Source organism: Hyperolius riggenbachi, chromosome 2 (genome assembly GCF_040937935.1).
Source record: "Hyperolius riggenbachi isolate aHypRig1 chromosome 2, aHypRig1.pri, whole genome shotgun sequence".
Lineage (NCBI taxonomy): Eukaryota > Metazoa > Chordata > Amphibia > Anura > Hyperoliidae > Hyperolius > Hyperolius riggenbachi.
In genome coordinates, this window is record NC_090647.1 from 273920701 (window position 1) to 273943512 (window position 22812).

The 22812-nt window shown below is 43.1% G+C and overlaps 1 protein-coding gene across 3 annotated transcripts in view; it reads left to right on the plus strand.

Moving 5' to 3' along the window:
• The first annotated feature begins 1575 nt into the window (after window positions 1-1575).
• LOC137546357 (schlafen family member 9-like) overlaps window positions 1576-22812 on the plus strand; it is a 55108-nt gene continuing 33871 nt past the window's right edge. Inside the window, exons 1-5 of one of the 3 annotated variants that reach the window (XM_068268703.1) lie at window positions 1576-1779; window positions 8449-8515; window positions 17082-17150; window positions 18675-19660; window positions 22449-22571. In XM_068268703.1, coding sequence (XP_068124804.1) covers window positions 8499-8515; window positions 17082-17150; window positions 18675-19660; window positions 22449-22571 — 1195 coding nt within the window. In that variant the 5' untranslated portion in view covers window positions 1576-1779; window positions 8449-8498. Of the gene's footprint in view, window positions 1780-8448; window positions 8516-16920; window positions 16999-17081; window positions 17151-18674; window positions 19661-22448; window positions 22572-22812 lie in introns of those variants that run through there. The other 2 variants (XM_068268704.1, XM_068268705.1) reach the window with 2 other exon arrangements.

A 22812-nucleotide genomic window follows, 5' to 3' on the forward strand; every position in this document is an offset into this window, starting at 1 on the left:
TTACTGTATGTGCCCATATAGCCATTCTATATAAATCCTTCTGCAATATGCTGTTATCTTCCTGAGTTTTTGACAACTGCTCAACTTTGTATCATCTGCAAAAATCGCAACATTGCTTTCTAATTCATCTACATTAATAAATAAATTTAAGAGTACCGGACACAATACCGACCCCCCGCGGGACTTCACCACTAACAGTCACCCATTTTGAATATGATCCATTGATCACAACTCTTTATTTTCTGTCCATTAGCCATTTCTTTATCCATGCACACAGCTTCTTCCCCAGTCCTTGCATCCTCAACTTTTGCACCAGACAGTTTTGGAGAACAGTATTAAAGCCCTTTGCAAAGTCCAAGTATATCACATCTACAGCATTACCAGTATCCATGCTAGCACTCACTACCTCATACAAGCTGAACATGTTAGTCAAACAAGACCTGTCCTTGGTAAACCCTTGTTGATGCTGAGAAATTAGATTATTCTCTGCTATGAAGTCTTGTATTGCATCTCTTAGGAACCCGTCAAATATTTTGCACACAACTGAAGTTAAGCTTACAAGTCTATAACTTCCCAGATCTGTTTTTTTTTTTTTTTTACTGGGCACTTTACTAGCTATACTGGGCACTACCTACCCATACTGGGCGCTATACTAGGCACTTTACTGGCTATACTGGGCACTATGCTAGATATGCTGGGGCACTACCTACCCATACTGGGCACTATGCTAGATATACTGGGCACTACCTACCCATACTGGGCACTTTACTAGCTATACTGGGGCACTACCTACCCATACTGGGCGCTATACTAGGCACTTTACTAGCTATACTGAGGTACCACCTAACCATACTGGGCACTATACTAGCTATACCGAGACACACTGGGGGGATCACACGGACAGCATTTCCTACCCTCGGCTTATATGAGGGTCAATCATTTTTTCCTGGTTTTTCAGGTAAAAGTTGGTGGGTCGGCTTATATGCGGGTCGGCTTGCTTGCGAGTATATACGGGTACTCACTGAGCGCTGCTATAGTTGTAATTGTGAATATGACCTATGGTGGCGCTGGCTTCGCCAAAATCTCCTGCGCTGTTTTAACAGCTCTAGGAGGAGAGGGGATGTTGATGTTAGAGGAGAGGGAAAGGTGGAGGATGAAAATTCTAATAGTTGCAAATGTTTTTCACTACAGAGGCAACTTGGCAACTGTATTTGAGTTTGGGCAGAAGTTTTATTAAGATTTACTAGATGACCTGTTTACCACTTATGTCCTAGCATTTTATTTTTAAAACAAAGGTGGAATTTTACATTCCAGTAAAGGAAAAAGACTAAAGTTACATTTTAAAGAGGTGTGGAATGGGTTAAATTCTTGTGATAACAAAAGGCAAAGTGCAAGCTCAATGCTCTGCTTTCTTCTCTCTGGCCAGTTAAGATTACGCAACAGGAAAAACTTTACTTGACCTAGTTCGAAACTAATTTGTATCTGCACTCCCATTATGCAATGCGAGGAATGTTACACCACGGGAGGAGGGGTTTATTGTGATCAAAAAAAAAAAAAAGGTCACATTTTCTGGCACTGTAATATAGAAAATATACGATGAGCTGCAAGTGATTCGTATGAAGTTACTGGGCACAGTGGTATCTGCTGTGTGCGTTTCTCTCTGACAGCAAACATGCAGCACTCCTGTGATATGTGACTTCCGTGTGATCATCATTAGGACTCTGGAGGAAGGATTGAGAGGTGCGTGGCTGGCTGCTGCTGGTATCCTGTCCTCATCAGGTGACACCCAATATTTTCAAGCAGCATATACAGTATATTAAAAAATGGGGGGGGGGGTTTGATTATACTTTGAATGTTATATCCTGGTAGCAGGGAAGAGGAACTAAAGTTTTTATTACCTTATTTTTACATTTAAAAAGATTGTTTTGATCTTGTAGTCAGTGGGCAGGAAACTGTTTCCCATCATAGCTTTGTCTAATGTAGAGGCTCCATTTATGACATACTGACATCATGTGGATGTAAAGATGCTTTTCCACTCCATCCCTATAGACAGCTCCCTATTTATGCAAACGCACACTCTGAAGTTACCGCACTAGCTATTTTATTTCCTCAGTGCTCAAGTATCTATGTCTCTGGGCAGGCACTGACCCAGGGGCTTAACTACAAATCCGGGGGCCCTTCAGTGCTCACACCCTTTCCTTTGTCTTACCTCTGGTCACCCTCACAGCCTGGGAGTCCCTCTTGCAAGGGCCATAAAACAAGGGTGGACATTGTTAATCTTCACACCAATAACAAGTGTAGCCTCAAAAACACTTGATATGAAGGATGTATTCCATTATTGCAGGGAGGGAATAAATAGTTGAGGCCCCCTTGCAGCTCTGGGCTCCCCTGCAGTCGTATAAACTGGGGAATGATAATTTATCAACAAGAAAAGTAATAGTGATTTTAACTTTTGGATTGCCTGGTTAGCATCCTTATTACTTGTTTACCAGATAAAAATAAAGAATTGATTTTTGATTTTATGCCCGACAGTTACACTTTAAACCACCCTGGCGTTCTGATTAAATCGCCAGGGTAAAAATCTATTAACCCTTCGCACACTCACATGCAAATGTTCACACAATTGCATTCACAGATTCACTCATCCAGGCACAACTGTTATCCCTACAGCTAAATTAAAAGCCAGGGTTTTAGTTCACAGAAGAATGCATTCTTATGCTTAATCACCTATACTGCGCAGAAGTACCCAGGTAAACATAGGTGTCCTAACTCTGGCCCTGTAACATGCATAGTGCAGACATGCAAACACATTCATTGCATCAAACCTATCAATGGATTGGGAGCACACATCCTAACTTCCTCTCCTGGGAAAGACAGTGCATCTTACCAATCGCACAAGGGAGCTAATGTTATGTGTCCATGTGCACAATGCGCATACACCAGCATAAGCTGTCTGCATGCTGACAAACATACAGGGGAAGGGGGAGTGCACCGAATTAGACCCTAGCCACAGGGGTCAATGATAAGAATAAACATACATATATCCAGGCACATCGCCTCTAGTTAGGACATTAAATAAATTATTAGGGAAAGGGAGGTGCTGAAGGGGGTGTGGCTAGAAAACAGCAAAAATCTATTAACCCTTCGCACACTCACATGCAAATGTTCACACAATTGCATTCACAGATTCACTCATCCAGGCACAACTGTTATCCCTACAGCTAAATTAAAAGCCAGGGTTTTAGTTCACAGAAGAATGCATTCTTATGCTTAATCACCTATACTGCGCAGAAGTACCCAGGTAAACATAGGTGTCCTAACTCTGGCCCTGTAACATGCATAGTGCAGACATGCAAACACATTCATTGCATCAAACCTATCAATGGATTGGGAGCACACATCCTAACTTCCTCTCCTGGGAAAGACAGTGCATCTTACCAATCGCACAAGGGAGCTAATGTTATGTGTCCATGTGCACAATGCGCATACACCAGCATAAGCTGTCTGCATGCTGACAAACATACAGGGGAAGGGGGAGTGCACCGAATTAGACCCTAGCCACAGGGGTCAATGATAAGAATAAACATACATATATCCAGGCACATCGCCTCTAGTTAGGACATTAAATAAATTATTAGGGAAAGGGAGGTGCTGAAGGGGGTGTGGCTAGAAAACAGCAAAAATCTATTAACCCTTCGCACACTCACATGCAAATGTTCACACAATTGCATTCACAGATTCACTCATCCAGGCACAACTGTTATCCCTACAGCTAAATTAAAAGCCAGGGTTTTAGTTCACAGAAGAATGCATTCTTATGCTTAATCACCTATACTGCGCAGAAGTACCCAGGTAAACATAGGTGTCCTAACTCTGGCCCTGTAACATGCATAGTGCAGACATGCAAACACATTCATTGCATCAAACCTATCAATGGATTGGGAGCACACATCCTAACTTCCTCTCCTGGGAAAGACAGTGCATCTTACCAATCGCACAAGGGAGCTAATGTTATGTGTCCATGTGCACAATGCGCATACACCAGCATAAGCTGTCTGCATGCTGACAAACATACAGGGGAAGGGGGAGTGCACCGAATTAGACCCTAGCCACAGGGGTCAATGATAAGAATAAACATACATATATCCAGGCACATCGCCTCTAGTTAGGACATTAAATAAATTATTAGGGAAAGGGAGGTGCTGAAGGGGGTGTGGCTAGAAAACAGCAAAAATCTATTAACCCTTCGCACACTCACATGCAAATGTTCACACAATTGCATTCACAGATTCACTCATCCAGGCACAACTGTTATCCCTACAGCTAAATTAAAAGCCAGGGTTTTAGTTCACAGAAGAATGCATTCTTATGCTTAATCACCTATACTGCGCAGAAGTACCCAGGTAAACATAGGTGTCCTAACTCTGGCCCTGTAACATGCATAGTGCAGACATGCAAACACATTCATTGCATCAAACCTATCAATGGATTGGGAGCACACATCCTAACTTCCTCTCCTGGGAAAGACAGTGCATCTTACCAATCGCACAAGGGAGCTAATGTTATGTGTCCATGTGCACAATGCGCATACACCAGCATAAGCTGTCTGCATGCTGACAAACATACAGGGGAAGGGGGAGTGCACCGAATTAGACCCTAGCCACAGGGGTCAATGATAAGAATAAACATACATATATCCAGGCACATCGCCTCTAGTTAGGACATTAAATAAATTATTAGGGAAAGGGAGGTGCTGAAGGGGGTGTGGCTAGAAAACAGCAAAAATCTATTAACCCTTCGCACACTCACATGCAAATGTTCACACAATTGCATTCACAGATTCACTCATCCAGGCACAACTGTTATCCCTACAGCTAAATTAAAAGCCAGGGTTTTAGTTCACAGAAGAATGCATTCTTATGCTTAATCACCTATACTGCGCAGAAGTACCCAGGTAAACATAGGTGTCCTAACTCTGGCCCTGTAACATGCATAGTGCAGACATGCAAACACATTCATTGCATCAAACCTATCAATGGATTGGGAGCACACATCCTAACTTCCTCTCCTGGGAAAGACAGTGCATCTTACCAATCGCACAAGGGAGCTAATGTTATGTGTCCATGTGCACAATGCGCATACACCAGCATAAGCTGTCTGCATGCTGACAAACATACAGGGGAAGGGGGAGTGCACCGAATTAGACCCTAGCCACAGGGGTCAATGATAAGAATAAACATACATATATCCAGGCACATCGCCTCTAGTTAGGACATTAAATAAATTATTAGGGAAAGGGAGGTGCTGAAGGGGGTGTGGCTAGAAAACAGCAAAAATCTATTAACCCTTCGCACACTCACATGCAAATGTTCACACAATTGCATTCACAGATTCACTCATCCAGGCACAACTGTTATCCCTACAGCTAAATTAAAAGCCAGGGTTTTAGTTCACAGAAGAATGCATTCTTATGCTTAATCACCTATACTGCGCAGAAGTACCCAGGTAAACATAGGTGTCCTAACTCTGGCCCTGTAACATGCATAGTGCAGACATGCAAACACATTCATTGCATCAAACCTATCAATGGATTGGGAGCACACATCCTAACTTCCTCTCCTGGGAAAGACAGTGCATCTTACCAATCGCACAAGGGAGCTAATGTTATGTGTCCATGTGCACAATGCGCATACACCAGCATAAGCTGTCTGCATGCTGACAAACTGTATGTTTGTCAGCATGCAGACAGCTTATGCTGGTGTATGCGCATTGTGCACATGGACACATAACATTAGCTCCCTTGTGCGATTGGTAAGATGCACTGTCTTTCCCAGGAGAGGAAGTTAGGATGTGTGCTCCCAATCCATTGATAGGTTTGATGCAATGAATGTGTTTGCATGTCTGCACTATGCATGTTACAGGGCCAGAGTTAGGACACCTATGTTTACCTGGGTACTTCTGCGCAGTATAGGTGATTAAGCATAAGAATGCATTCTTCTGTGAACTAAAACCCTGGCTTTTAATTTAGCTGTAGGGATAACAGTTGTGCCTGGATGAGTGAATCTGTGAATGCAATTGTGTGAACATTTGCATGTGAGTGTGCGAAGGGTTAATAGATTTTTGCTGTTTTCTAGCCACACCCCCTTCAGCACCTCCCTTTCCCTAATAATTTATTTAATGTCCTAACTAGAGGCGATGTGCCTGGATATATGTATGTTTATTCTTATCATTGACCCCTGTGGCTAGGGTCTAATTCGGTGCACTCCCCCTTCCCCTGTATGTTTGTCAGCATGCAGACAGCTTATGCTGGTGTATGCGCATTGTGCACATGGACACATAACATTAGCTCCCTTGTGCGATTGGTAAGATGCACTGTCTTTCCCAGGAGAGGAAGTTAGGATGTGTGCTCCCAATCCATTGATAGGTTTGATGCAATGAATGTGTTTGCATGTCTGCACTATGCATGTTACAGGGCCAGAGTTAGGACACCTATGTTTACCTGGGTACTTCTGCGCAGTATAGGTGATTAAGCATAAGAATGCATTCTTCTGTGAACTAAAACCCTGGCTTTTAATTTAGCTGTAGGGATAACAGTTGTGCCTGGATGAGTGAATCTGTGAATGCAATTGTGTGAACATTTGCATGTGAGTGTGCGAAGGGTTAATAGATTTTTGCTGTTTTCTAGCCACACCCCCTTCAGCACCTCCCTTTCCCTAATAATTTATTTAATGTCCTAACTAGAGGCGATGTGCCTGGATATATGTATGTTTATTCTTATCATTGACCCCTGTGGCTAGGGTCTAATTCGGTGCACTCCCCCTTCCCCTGTATGTTTGTCAGCATGCAGACAGCTTATGCTGGTGTATGCGCATTGTGCACATGGACACATAACATTAGCTCCCTTGTGCGATTGGTAAGATGCACTGTCTTTCCCAGGAGAGGAAGTTAGGATGTGTGCTCCCAATCCATTGATAGGTTTGATGCAATGAATGTGTTTGCATGTCTGCACTATGCATGTTACAGGGCCAGAGTTAGGACACCTATGTTTACCTGGGTACTTCTGCGCAGTATAGGTGATTAAGCATAAGAATGCATTCTTCTGTGAACTAAAACCCTGGCTTTTAATTTAGCTGTAGGGATAACAGTTGTGCCTGGATGAGTGAATCTGTGAATGCAATTGTGTGAACATTTGCATGTGAGTGTGCGAAGGGTTAATAGATTTTTGCTGTTTTCTAGCCACACCCCCTTCAGCACCTCCCTTTCCCTAATAATTTATTTAATGTCCTAACTAGAGGCGATGTGCCTGGATATATGTATGTTTATTTAAATCGCCAGGGTGGCTGCGGGAGGGTTTTTTTTAAATAAAAAAAAAACTATTTCATGCAGCCAACTGAAAGTTGGCTGCATGAAAGCCCACTAGAGGGCGTTCCGGAGGCGTTCTTCCGATCGCCTCCGGCGCCCAGAATAAACAAGGAAGGCCGCAATGAGCGGCCTTCCTTGTTTTGCTTACATCGTCGCCATAGCGACGAGCGGAGTGACGTCATCGACGTCAGCCGACGTCCTGACGTCAGCCGCCTCCGATCCAGCCCTTAGTGCTGGCCGGAACTTTTTGTTCCGGCTACGCTGGGCTCAGGCGGCTGGGGGGACCCTCTTTCGCCGCTGCTCGCGGCGGCGATCAGGCAGCACACGCGGCTGGCAAAGTGCCGGCTGCGTGTGCTGCTTTTTATTTGACGAAAATCGGCCCAGCAGGGCCTGAGCGGCAGCCTCTGGCGGTGTTGGACGAGCTGAGCTCGTCCAGACCGCTCAGCAGGTTAATGGTGGTGCAATCGGACAGGGTTTTCCCTTATGCAGTTTTTCAGGTATAATCACTGTAAAGGATCTAGGATCACTTACCCGTGTCTAAAAACATAGTCCCATGAGTTTAATGGATGTGCACAAAAGGTGACATTCATGGACATAATTAAGGTTGGGCAAACCAACTCATATGGAGCACATTGCCAAGCTGGGTTAGAAAGTTCATATCGATATCAGTGAGAATCCACATCAATTGCAGTGCTGGTATGCATGTAATAGTTCCCAATTACTCATCTGACCCAGTTGGTGCAGAGTCCAGTATGTAGGAGCAGTGTGGACAGCGTGGGAGTACAGGCAGAAGCCAAACTGTGCTTCCCAAGTGACAAGAGACCAGCATCATCAGGGCTGGAGGAATGTGTTCCCAATTGCAGCAGCTGCCAGACCAAAATAGCAGCCAGTGTGCGCCACCCGTGTTACACCCACGGGACCCACCACTCACGCACAAGCATAACTCTAATGTAATTTGGCAACACCAGATCAAGACATGGCTGCACCCTCAGATGGTCAGAGTGGCAGGCAGGCAGACAGGGAAAGGGAAGGGCTATATCAAATTAGGACCATTTACAAAAAAAGTCATATATGTTTTCTTATCAGGTTTGATGCAAAATTAAAGAATATCATCTAAATCTGAGACGCACAAAAAGATGCCTCGTTATCAAAGGTGAGAAAGCATTACCAAAAAGCAATGTTCCATTGACGTATGTTTTTTTTGTAATGCTTATTTTTATTGAAAATGTAGAAAAGTATAAAGAGCGAACAATACAGTTTGTTAAAAGAGTACAAGTTATAGAACATTAGTAATGATTTACAAGTAGTGTGCATTATTACTTGGTATGAGACAAAATCTTCTGCTGGTTTTCTCCAGCTCTGACATCAATCTACCGTTTGTGGTCTCTGAGGAAGCGGTTGTACCGTGAAACGGCTGTAAGGCCGGTATCTTTGCCTATACTATATCTGGTATGCCTGTAACGCCTGGTGTGTCACAATAAACCTTATGAGCAGAGCTGGTGCTCCGTCTTTCTTCATCTACATTACTCCATGACATCAATCTACTATAGCAGGGTAACGAGAAATGATGCATAGTATCAAGTATCAGATTAAGGGGAAGCAGAGAGATGTGATATGATAAAAGAGATAGAAGAGAACAAGGTGGGAACAAAAAGTCCCTTAAGATGGGAAGCAATAGAAACTCAACAAGAAAAAGTAGAAAGAGAAAGGAAGGGCTAGTCATATGAATTCAGGGAGCAATATGAGGCATGGTGGTCATAACCTTGCACATCATGTCTAGAGAATGATCATATAAGATAGATAAATAAAAGGGCCTATTGAGGGGTAGAAAGGTCAGCAGTATGGTTAAGAAGAGATAGGCAAGGTAAGGGGGGGGAGGGGGAGTACAAAGCGGAAGAAGGGAATCTATGTTCCCCTAAAAATTTTTATGAATCAAAAGTATTCACATGAGAAGGGGGGCTAAGGGGGCATATAGTCTGGGAAATTTAGAGTCCAAGGATCCCAAACTTTACGAAATCTATCCTCAGTATCCCTTAGTGAGGCTGTCATTCTTTCCATAGTTTTAGTCCAGATAATCTTATTTTTAACCTCAGATATTGTGGGGGAGTTACCTTTTTCCACATAGTTGCAATAGAGAGCCTAGTAGCTGTCAGGATATGTGTGATAAGATGCACTGCATGCGCATTAACTCCTGGGATAGTTTTGCCTAATAGCATTACTACTAAGAGGATCCAGGTGAACAGAGATACCCGTAATACAAGTTATCAGAGATTGGATTTCTTGCCATAGGGGGTAGATCTGAGGGCAGTTCCAGAAAATGTGTTCCTTTTCTCCGCAGTGCCCTTTTCTCCGCAGCCCCTCCAGCAGAAATCCGAGGCTCCAGGATAAATTTTAGTCAATATTTCCGAGGTCAAGTACCAACGATATAGATTTTGTATATATTTTTCCTTATTACCATTGACGTATTTGTTTTGCCAATTTTTATATTCTACATTGAAAGTAGTATTGTGAAAGTTCAGTAGCAAACCTGAACTAAACCTCTCACCTCTGCCATGCTTTCCATACCAAACTAACATTGTTTTGCTAATGCTCCTTTGCCTCTGATTACACTGTGAACAGATGAGGCTCACTACCTCATCCACAACCCCCCCCCCCCAAGTCTCCTTACCTATTGTGTCTCCCACTACCCTTTAGATTGTAAGCTCGCAAGGGCAGGGTCATCCTCCTAATGTTTGCTGTTTTTGTTGCAATATTTGTGCTGCTTGAGGCTCTGCTGTATATTTTTTGTTTGTACCTATGTTCCCTGTGTTGTCTTACTGTGTTTTCTAAAGCACTGCAGAATATGTTGGCGCTATATAAATAAATAATAATTAAACAAATAATAATAATGCTCATTGCTATTGCACCTTGCTGGATAGAGCTGCGCAATGTATTGTCTTTGTATCATGGGGCTGCCATGTTGCACTCTTCAGATTCTGAAAACTACATTCTGTGTGCTATTTGTATATAATATAAGTCAATGGAAATACAGAAAAGTCACATTTGTTTTGTGAAAATCGCATCCAATTTTGAAGTTAGATACATTCCTTAAGCTGGCCACTAACGGTCCAATTTCTAGCGAGAAATCCTTTGAGCGATCAGAAATTCTGATCGGACAAAAAATCGTTCACTACACCATCAACTAACCAATCCTTGCTTCCTATCTATCACGACCACCAAGAAAATCCAAATTTTTGTTCGACGAAAATTCATTCGGGCGACATTTTTTTCACTCGTTCATAATCGATTGTGTCCACCAATGGAGACTATTTACAACCAATCCGATCAGAATTTCTGATCGCTCTAACGATTTTTCGCTAGAAATTGGACCGTTAGTGGCCAGCTTAAGTAAACTAACTACATTAACATGCACAGAAAAATCATAATCTTAAAAGGTGCATTAACATTTGCACAAAAAGTGTAATCGCAATGAAAATATTAAAGGTCAAAACTCAACAAAATTGTGAAATGCATATTCAGATGAGCAGAAAAACACAGGAAAATCACATGCAGAATTTGCATGGATAAATGGGCTTTCTGCTAAAAGGCTTACATTATCAGGGGACAGTCCTAGAGTTCATTCTACAAGCTATTCCGTTAGCAACGGTGAATAGAGGACTAGGCCATTACCCAAATAATGTTCATATTCCATTCAGCTGTTCCAGAGACATTCCCTTTGGAAACATCGATCATGTGATCCAGGGGCCATTCACAAAATCTTACATTTACAAGGAGATTCGGTTTTCTCCAACTAGACAGCAGTAATCATTGCTGAGTACATTGGGTTTTTTTTCACAGAAATCTTTAAAAATAGCATCTAACAGGTTTGGTGATAATGATTGCTTTGCTAATGCTATCAAATGCTTGCAGACACAGTTAAAGGCAATTCATAGGCATTTGTAGAAGATCATGTTAACAGGGAATGTTCCCAAAAAGAGACACGGGTGACAATGAATCTGGAACTTCTTTACAATCACCCAATAACCTCTATATACAGTAGCATGCCTGATGATGGTTTTGCACAACCACAAATGGTTGAAGTTAGATTAGTGTGACGCTTTTTTTTATAAATCATTTTTATTGGAGGAGCTGTTTCCCCTTTTATTTTCCTCTTATACAAAGGGGAAAAAAAAATTCTTGAATAATGTCATTGACACAACATACTTTTAAAGAGACACTGAAGCGAAAAAAAAGATGATATTATGATTTGTATGTGTAGCACAGCTAAGAAATAAAACATTAAGATTAGATACATCAGTGTAATTGTTTCCAGTACAGGAAGAGTTGAGAAACTCCAGTTGTTATCTCTATGCAAACAAGCCATTAAGCTCTCCGACTAAGTTAGTCATGGAGAGGGCTGTTATCTGACTTTTATTATCTTAACTGTTCCTGGACTATTTACTTTTCCTCTGCTAGAAGAGAGGTCATTACTTCACAGACTGCTCTGAAAGACTCATTTTGAATGCTGAGTGTTGTGTAATGTGCACATATTATAGAATGATGCAATGTTAGAAAAAACACTATATACCTGAAAATAAAAGTATGAGAATATTTTCTTTGCTGCTAATCTTCTAGTAATTATTCATAGTACACAACCAATTCACTATATCTTATTTATTTTTCGCTTCAGTGTCTCTTTAATCAACTGATTGCAATGCTGCTGATAGCCTCCTCATCCTTCTGCACCCTCCCTCCCACAAGCCTTTTGTGCTGAGATGACTCTAAAATGGTCATCTTTACTATAAGCAGTTTAAACCACAATTAAACCCCCAAACTGTCCCTTCTTTATTCTTACCCTTGTAAAGGGCCCAATGTACATGCCTGTTGCTCACCACTATACCATAGGGTGAGAACAAAGTCTATTCAATTTTTGATTTATTTCACCGTACATCTCCAGAAGATACATTTCTTCCACACACTGAAGAACTTGCTAGACCTTTCCTCCTTTGATTGCAAAGTGTATATATAGGTCCATTTTGAACAACGCTCCTAGTTCTTCTTTGAGGGACTTGATGGATGGTGGCTCGGATCTGAGCTAGTGACTAAAAATAACCCTTCTCACTGTAAACAAAATTATAAGAAATAAGGGGGACAGCTGCTTTTTAGAATCTCTATCTTCTGAGAGTAATTAAACAGGCATAACGAGTGTGGCACTTGAGAAGCGCACTGCTCCCCATCCATCATTGTGTACCTCAGTCCAAATGCTTATGTTGCTTCCACATCCTAGTTATGTTCTCCGATTACTTCCCCAACGTGGCTTGTTTTTGGACTCAATACAGTGTGGCTACTGGTTAGATGTCATAAGCATTGTACTGCTGTGCTGCTCTGCTCACTGCAGCACATTCTGTTCTATGAAAAGGAGGAAAGTAAGCAGGAGGCAACCAGCTGCAGCCACAACATATAGCAATCAACTGGGAATTTCTCACCTCAGTGAACCCCTGATGAGGAGGTCACCAATCTCTAGAATAATTCTACATAAAATTGAAAATGATAATTTCAGGTGAAGAACGCCCAGCAAGTATAGTTTTCATTCTTGGTGATGTGGCAGGGTGTAGGAGCTGGTATAAGGAGCGGTGAGGTACTGGCTTTGGGTCAGTAATATAATCTAATGCTAGGTTTACACTTGAGCCTAAAATAGTTCAATTCATGGAATGGACCACGACAGATCAATGGACATGTCGACAGATGCTATGTTAAAGTATAGCATCTTTTGACCCAATTATATAAAAATGCCAAAAATAATGCCCCAAAAATATATGTAAACCCATTTTGTTTTCTAAAATAGGTCCCTATATGTCCCCCAACTTTTGTTTCCTTTTTACCTGGTCTGTGTGTCTTTTCCTAACTGCAGTAACTGTGCAGTAGAGTTGGGCCGAACGGTTCGCCTGCGAACGGTTCCATGCGAACTTCCGTGGTTCACGTTCGCGTCCCGCAGGCGAACCTTTGCGGAAGTTCGGTTCGCCCCATAATGCACATGGAGGGTCAACTTTGACCCTCTACATCACAGTCAGCAGGCCCAGTGTAGCCAATTAGGCTACACTAGCCCCTGGAGCCCCACCCCCCTTATATAAGGCAGGCAGCGGCGGCCATTACGGTCACTCGTGTGCCTGCATTAGTGAGAGTAGGGCGAGCTGCTGCAGACTGTCTCTCATAGGGAAAGATTAGTTAGGCTTAGCTTGTTCCTGGCTGCATACCTGTTCTGTGAACCCACCACTGCATACCTGTTCAGTGAACCCAACACTGCATACCTGTTCTGTGAACCCTCCACTGCATACCTGTACTGTGAACCCACCACTGCATACCTGTTCAGTGAACCCACCACTGCATACCTGTTCAGTGAACCCACCACTGCATACCTGTTCAGTTAACCTGCCACTGCATACCTGTTCAGTGAACCCGCCACTGCATAAGTGTTCTGTGAACCCACCACTGCATATCTGTTCAGTGAACCCACCACTGCATACCTGTTGTGTTCAGTGAACCCGCCACTGCATACCTGTTCTGTTCAGTGAACCTGCAACTGCATACCTGTTCTGTGAACCCGCCACTGCATACCTGTTCTGTTCAGTGGACCCGCCACTGTATACCTGTTCTGTTCAGTGAACCCGCCACTGTATACCTGTTCAGTGAACCCGCCACTGCATACCTGTTCTGTTCAGTGAACCTGCCACTGCATACCTGTTCTGTGAACCCGCCACTGTATACCTGTACTGTTCAGTGAACCCGCCACTGCATACCTGTTCTGTTCAGTGGACCCGCTACTGTATACCTGTTCTGTTCAGTGAACCCGCCACTGTATACCTGTACTGTTCAGTGAACCCGCCACTGCATACCTGTTCTGTTCAGTGGACCCGCTACTGTATACCTGTTCTGTTCAGTGAACCCGCCACTGTATACCTGTACTGTTCAGTGAACCCGCCACTGCATACCTGTTCTGTTCAGTGGACCCGCTACTGTATACCTGTACTGTTCAGTGAACCCGCCACTGCATACCTGTTCTGTTCAGTGGACCCGCTACTGTATACCTGTTCTGTTCAGTGAACCCGCCACTGCATACCTGTTCTGTTCAGTGAACCTGCCACTGTATACCTGTTCTGTTCAGTGAACCCGCCACTGTATACCTGTTCAGTGAACCCGCCACTGCATACCTGTTCTGTCCAGTGAACCTGCCACTGCATACCTGTTCTGTGAACCCACCACAAAGTGGCGGACCTGTTACCAACTCACCTGAAGGTGGAAAGGATGCAGCACATGCAGAACCAGCTGTCAACTATGCTTTACAATGCCTTTAAGGGTGATGTGACAGCACAACGCCAGCAAGGTACCACTGCCACTAATCCTCCTCCCGTGTCCACGCAGTCAAAGACAGGACGCTCCAGCGATCTCATGGTGATGTCGGACATGCGGACGTTCTTTAGTCCAACGCCTCGCCGTAGCCCTTCCGGATCCACCCTCCACCAACGCCTGGAACGGCAGGTAGCCGACTACCTGGCTTTAAGTGTGGATGTAGACACTGCTGTGAACAGCGATGAGGAACCCTTGAACTACTGGGTGCGCAGGCTTGACCTGTGGCCAGAGCTGTCCCAATTTGCCATCCAACTTCTCTCCTGCCCTGCCGCAAGCGTCCTGTCAGAAAGGACCTTCAGCGCAGCTGGAGGCATTGTCACTGAGAAGAGAAGTCGCCTAAGTCACAAAAGTGTTAAGTACCTCACCTTTATCAAAATGAATGAGGCATGGATCCCGGAGGGCTGCTGCTCGCCCCAAGACTAAGTCAGTCCCCGCACACACAGCATCTCTGCCTGCACGCCATGTGACTGGCTGCCTGGCCTGTCCCTCCACACAGCATGTCTGCCTGCAGGCCGCTTGACTACCTTCTCCGCCACCACCAACAGGGTCCGGGACTCCAGGCGGATTGCTGAATTTTTTAGGCCGCTGCTAGCAGCGGCCGCTGTAATAATTTTTCTGGTGCGTGTACATGACTGCCTAATTTTTCTGGCTGCACTGCGGGCAGCTGCAACAACAAAAGAAAAGGCATGTACATGCGCCCATTCCCCTTCGTGATCATTACCTTGCCGTGGTGAAGGGGCTTGCGTATCACAATCAAGCAATGACCGGCGCCTAGATGAGTGTCTCGGGGGGCACACAAAAGATAATAAGGTCGTTGCTTCATTGTGGTCAGACCAAATTTGATCAGCTGGACAGTCACTGTTCTGTCATTCAGCTACATCAGCCAGGCGACCATATGGGCTGTAACGCCACCAAAACCTGCACTCTCACCATGGTGCGCACCAGTCCAGCACGGCCGTCACTACACAAACAGCTGTTTGCGGTGCGTTACACGGTGAGTTTGGTGTGTCAGTGTGAAGCAGTACCTTAATTACACTACCTGATTGATGTATACACATGCAAGATGTTTTAAAGCACTTTAGGCCTCTCATTTAGCATTCAATGTGATTTCTGCCCTTAAAACGCTGCTTTGCGTCAAATCCAGATTTTTCCCGAGGACTTTTGGCGTGTATCCCACTCCGCCATGCCCCCCTCCAGGTGTTAGACCCCTTGAAACATCTTTTCCATCACTTTTGTGGCCAGCATAATTTTTTTTTTTTTCAAAGTTCGCATCCCCATTGAAGTCTATTGCGGTTCGCGAACTTTAACGCGAACCGAACGTTCCGCGAAAGTTCGCGAACCTAAAATCGGAGGTTCGGCCCAACTCTACTGTGCAGTGCTAGCGGGATAGTGGGAAGTTTTTGATGAGTTTACACAGTGATTTAAGCCTGATGTCTATGTGATGTGTGCTGTGGGAGAGACAGTAAGCTGTGACATTAGGGAGGGGAAATTAACACTGAGCTGGTTGAAAAAAAAAAAAGAAAGGGCAGAAGTGATGTCACTTTTGGCATCATCAATAAACAGTAAGGATGGAACCCAGCAGAAATTTAATTGAATTTTTTTTTTTCCATATCAAATTTCTCCTAAATCTGTCAGTGAACACTAAAACAACAAAGCTAAATAAGTCATTTTTTATTGAATGATTTTTTTTGTGTATTTTTTCAATCCATATGGAGTTTCATCCCACTTTAAGCATAGGATCCATTGAGACATGTCCTGACATGCAGTGATAATCCCACGCAGTGAACTGAACTTTTCTTCTTACAAGCCCACATAAGCCAGATGGAATTTTAGGAAAAGCGTCAGATAAACATGAATGGATACAGAATGTAAGCTCTACTAAACGGTATCTGCAGACATTCACAGAGCAGACTTCAGATTAACGAGGACTAATAGAGAGACATGTAGCAGCTAGAGAAAATATACCCACATTTGCTAGCATATCAGTGTGAACATATGACCAGGGAGTGTGTCCTTTAGTACAGCTGAGTTCTTGCATGGGAGTTGGCTGTTTGCGCAGCAGAATGTTTACGCATAGATAGGAGACATTACATTAAACATTACAGTTTTATTGCTCTAGCATCACAGATAGATTCACTGCTGAAACCAAGTCTGTACCGGCAATTTCCTTATCTGCTTGTTTTTGCCTATATCAATAATCCTTTCTTCTCTGGAAACTAATAAACAAGGGCTAATATTTTACTACAAAATGTTAGTATGTGATGTTAATTACTTATACAATCTACAACCTAAAAGCATGGAAATCACTAATATTGTATTTTGTTTTTATATAGGAAACCCTCTGTGTCAGACTGTAACAATACAGACAGAAGTTTATCAAAAAGGCAACTGGAAAATGCAAGGTATTGTGTGTTGCAACTTTGTGCTTAGTTACATAAATTATCAAGGGGGCAAGATGTGTGTTAAACTACTAATACTACTAATACTGATTACCCCAACCTACTCCTAACTCTAACCTACCCCCACCTCCATCTACTCCTAACACTAACCACCCCCACCTACTCCTAACACTAACCACCCCCACCTACTCCTAACACTAACCACCCCCACCTACTCCTAACACTTAACACTAACCACCCCCACCTACTCCTAACACTAACCACCCTCTACCTACTCCTAAAACGAACCTACCCCCTCCTACTCCTAAGACTAACCACCCTCACCTACCTAACACTAACCACCCTCCACCTACTCTTAACACTAACAACCCCCACCTACTTCTAACATCCCCCTCCTACTCCTAACACTAACCACCCCCACCTACTCCTAACACTAACCTACACCCATTTGTCCCTATGTTACACCAAAGGTTGGCTACAGTGTAGCCCAACTCTGGTGTACCACTGCTTCCAGCTTGCCCTCTGTGGTTCCTGTAGAGTTCTGCAGCTAAATTACCAGCTATAGCTGGTATTCCCTTACTTTAATATGGGCACCTACTCCATGAGGTCTTGGCTGCCCATTACAGGTAATGGTGTAAGCTGGAAGTTGTATACAGGCTAGCAGGAAACTTCTCCATGCTGCAGAGGCAGTCTTGTGGTATAGGAGGAAGGTGAACTGTCCTGTTCTGGCACTGCCGGTTTATCATGATGTCACTAACTACCTATCAACATGTCACTACTTGCCATCACCATTTCATTACCTGCTTGTGACTGCACTATTAAAGCTATACAGTTTAGATAAGTTTACATAGGCTGTACATCTATACAATTAGTACTGCAGTCTGGGATCAAAAGAATATTTTAAGATTACTTTTAAATAACCTGACAGATCTGTTTGATATCTAGAAAATGAATAGTGCCTGTGTGTGCATTAATTATATGTCAGTAGTTAATATGGAACATACAGTAAACATGCAGTTATGGTTTTTGGTCTTGTTTATTCAATAATGGGCTCTATTCACAAAACGTCTCATACATGACTTATCACCTAATTGATAAAAAATAACCTTTTAGCACATTTACAAGCAAAATAATCACTCAAAGTAAGTTGTTCCTGATTAACTTAATTCCAGTATTACTTTTCTTTCCTTAATTATATTATATTATTGCTTTTTAGAAGCATCAAAAAGAGACATAGATAAGATGAAAACCAAGGAAAACAGGTGAAAAAGCTTTGTGAATTATGCCTAATATGTTTATCTGGTGCTTTAATAAACCTGTTGAGGTTATGATTAAGAACCAGGGTTAGGCTCTGTATAGTCAGTAGTCACTATGGAGTACCAGACTGTAACTCACTTTTTACCGCTAAACAGAAATGCTATAATGAATGAAAACCAGACAGATTTTTAAAATCTTTGTGCCCAAAAATTCCAGGTGAATGTTTTGTCTCTTGCTATCTGAAATACTGTTTCACTCTTTCAATAATAGGCTGCCGTACCCTGATGAAGTTTTGTATGCTGGTTTAGCCACTCTGGGTGAAAATCAAAGTCTAGACAGTGCACACACCGCCCAAAGAGAGAAAATAATCAGTGCTGTCTGTGCCATATTAAACTCCGGAGGAGGCATTGTGCTGGTGGAAAGTGCAGACAAAAATTATGACTACAGTCAAGATGGATTAGGAAAAGACATTGAAGATGCATTAGATGATTTAATTTTTCCTTCCACTTTGGATGACTACTATGATTTTATGCCCATTAATTCATATTTATTAATTTTTGTTAAAACATGGATTGCTCAAAATAAATATCCAAAGCTCTGTACATTAGAATCTGGATTGTATGGCAGATCACTGAGCTCTAAGAAAATGTTAAATGCTATGGAGGTGTTAGACCTTGCCCAGAAGAAAACTAGCGGGAAAGGAAAGAAGCCGCGTCTCTGTGCGATTACCAGTCCTAACCTACGTGCGATTGAAAGTTTGCTAACAAAGCCTTACTTCTGCCAGGGTGAGAACCTTCAGCTGTCCAAATTAAGGAATGTTGAATATGAAGATTTTTCAACAGGAGATCTGAAAGTTAGAATGAAAGAAATCAAACCTGGCTTTTCAGCACTTGCTAATAGTGGTGGAGGATATCTGATTATTGGTGTAGATGACAAAGCCACAGTGAAAGGCTGTGGCAAGTATTATAGTACATCAGAACTAGAATCTCTCGTAACTAAGAACCTTTCTGAAATGAAAACTGTCCACTTTGATGACTGCAACTGTGCTGAAGATTTGTACACATTAACCATAATGCCAGTGAGAGATCTAAACCAGCAAGATGCGGGGTATGTTCTGTTTATAAAGGTGAAGCTTCTTTCTTGCCTTGTGTTTGTGCATGATCCTCAGGCTTGGATAGTGGACACCGATCATAAAAAAATAAAGAGACTGACTGCTTCGGACTGGATTTCGTTAGTGATGAGCAATAATTCCTTGGGTAAGGTACTCTTCACTTCATCTTTCAATTCCTGAAAGTTAATTGAAGTATAATTGGCCGAAAAAAAATCAGCGTATGATAATAATAGCAGAGATTACCTATAATGAAAACTGGATGTTCTTACTGTCAGTGGGAGAGCACACATAAAGTGTGTTTTCTGTGCAGTTTTTGATGAACATGAAAACTCCAGTTGTGGTGAATGGGACAAAAAAATAAATGAATTGCTCCCAGAAACGCAGCATGCAAAGTGTTTGCTGTTCAGCAAGTACACTATACTAGTGGGAATAGCAGCATTGCTTTTCTATGATATGGAGCTTGTATTAGCAATTCCTCAATTGTATGCTATCCAAAAAGTAAATCCAATCTCATGCAGTGGGAGCCAGACCTTAATAGTCAGAAGTTCCAGAGACTGGAGCAGATGTAAGTGTAGTGTAAACTGAGATGAGCTCCTGAGCTTAAATGACCTATTGGTCATTGAAGCCATTCATAGCACGAAAAGACCTACAGCAAGGCTTGCATGGTGAAAGGGTAGGGCCTTTCTTATGGGACTCACATCTCTTCTAATACTGGAACAAATAATTTTTTTAATTGATTTGTGTGTCACTTTCACTTAAAGCACACCTGAATTGATTAAAAATTGCAAACAATATATTCTGGTTTGTAACCCTACCAATAAACACCTCTGGAAAGATGTCTGTTTCCACCTCAGTTCCACGCCATTCCCCGCTAGTGGATAATCCAACTGGATCCCAGTCATCCAAGTCCATGCACAAGCTCCTGTGAACTGGGCATGCGTGAGCTCACAAGCCACTCACACACACATACCCAGTGCACAGGAACGAGTGCATCTAAGCTAAGCACATGCAAGCTACCTATTGCGCATGTCCAAAGCGCGCATGCTCAAGCACTTGTCTTCAATGACCATTCACGGAAGAGAACTATGCATGCCCAGTTCAGATGCTTACTAAACACCAATGAAGGCACTTCTGATTCAGCGTCTTGAGAAGAGAAGGGGGGGAGGGGGGTTGCAGGTGGAAACGGACACCACTCTAAAGCTATCTGTATGTGGTTTGCAACTTTTTCAGGTATGCTTTAAGGTAACCCTCTGGATCTTTGCCTTTATTGCTGTATATGCTCAATTTATTTTGGTCAAGTTCAGGCTATGTTCAGCACACTATTTGATTAATAGCCAACCATATAATTTATTTTGCCTTCTTATAACGCATCAATGTATGCACTTTGGTAGAGCTTTAGAACTGGACCATGGACCTGTTTAGTGCATTGTTATAACCCTGGATATAAAAAGTTTTGTTTTCTTATCCAGCCACATAAGGTGATGATCATAACATATAGTACCACTTTAACCACCCTGGCGTTCTGATTAAATCGCCAGGGTGGCTGCGGGAGGGTTTTTTTTAAATAAAAAAAAAACTATTTCATGCAGCCAACTGAAAGTTGGCTGCATGAAAGCCCACTAGAGGGCGCTCCGGAGGCGATCTTCCGATCGCCTCTGGCGGCCAGAATAAACAAGGAAGGCCGCAATGAGCGGCCTTCCTTGTTTTGCTTATATCGTCGCCATAGCGACGAGCGGAGTGACGTCATCGACGTCAGCCGACGTCCTGACGTCAGCCGCCTCCGATCCAGCCCTTAGCGCTGGCCGGAACTTTTTGTTCCGGCTACGCTGGGCTCAGGCGGCTGGGGGGACCCTCTTTCGCCGCTGCTCGCGGCGGATCGCCGCAGAGCGGCGGCGATCAGGCAGCACACGCGGCTGGCAAAGTGCCGGCTGCGTGTGCTGCTTTTTATTTGATGAAAATCGGCCCAGCAGGGCCTGAGCGGCGACCTCCGGCGGTGTTGGACGAGCTGAGCTCGTCCAGACCGCTCAGGTGGTTAAAGCCTAGTACACACTTTCAGTTGTGCTTGGTCAATTCTACCAATTCAATGTAGTAAGTGAGCTCACCTGCACAATATTTTTATAGTAATCAAAATCAGATGGCCCTCATACTACATGGAAATGGTAAAATTGCGCACTAATTGGCCAGTCAAAATTGTAGTTGTGCACTAGGCTTTAAATTAGAGCAGTCACTCTCAGAGGTAAGACAATAGCCATGCTGGATTTGTATTGCCAACCTGTGTTGTTCCTTAACCTCCATGGCGGTAACCCCAAGTCAGGCTAGGGTGGAAAAAAGAAGCAGGGAGCGGTCATTCCGATCCTGACTCTGGGGAAGCTGCCGGGAGGTATAGGGAGAAAGTGCAGCGGGCGTTTCAACTCACCTACCCCGGGATCCAGACACTGGCAGACATTCTTCTTCCGGTCCTCGGAGGCTATGAATCTCTCAGGTGAGATTTCCTGTTGTCGTCATGAGAACAGACTGCGATCTCACTATAGGAATACAGCACCACCCAGAGGGGAGAGGGAAAATAGCAGAGCTGGATCCCAGGGAGGTGAGTAAGTACAGGGGCTGCTGTGCAAATGTTTCCTGGTTTTAGGGTCTAAAAGCATGTGAACAAATTGCACTGCTTTTAGACCCTAAAATCTGGAAATAATCGTACCGCCAGGGAGGTTAATGAATAATCTGTTTAGCGTGTAGTCACACATACCTCTTTAGTGCATAGTCACTACATGAATATGGACGGGAATATTTATAGTTACATACTTCAATATTGCGTACGTATTCTTTGTGACATTCTGTTCATGCACATTGTTTGCATTTTGTTTGTTACATTTGGCTTATTTTATGTGAGGAATTTTGACTAAAATGTGCATTTGGTTTACATTTTGCTTTGATAGAGTCATCACTTGAATCACAGTTTGAAAATCTGTCAATTGAGAAGAGACCACCTCTGGCAAAGTCAGTATACAGAAAGAAAGGCCTGGAAACTTTGCAGGAACAGCAGATTAACCTGTTTGGCAGTAGGTATACCGTCTAAGTATCAAAAACGTCTAATTTTATGTGATTTGCTGAAAAGATGATGGAAATTGCTGGAGTAAGAAGACTGAAATATGACACTCTGAAAACAATGTTTACTTTTGACTCAAAAAAAGATTTTATAATATAAAAAACATTTTATAGAAATACGTGTATTTAGCATGAATGGAGATTGGAAATTATCAGTGGGTACGCACTTACTGGTGTATATGGAGGCATGTCCGG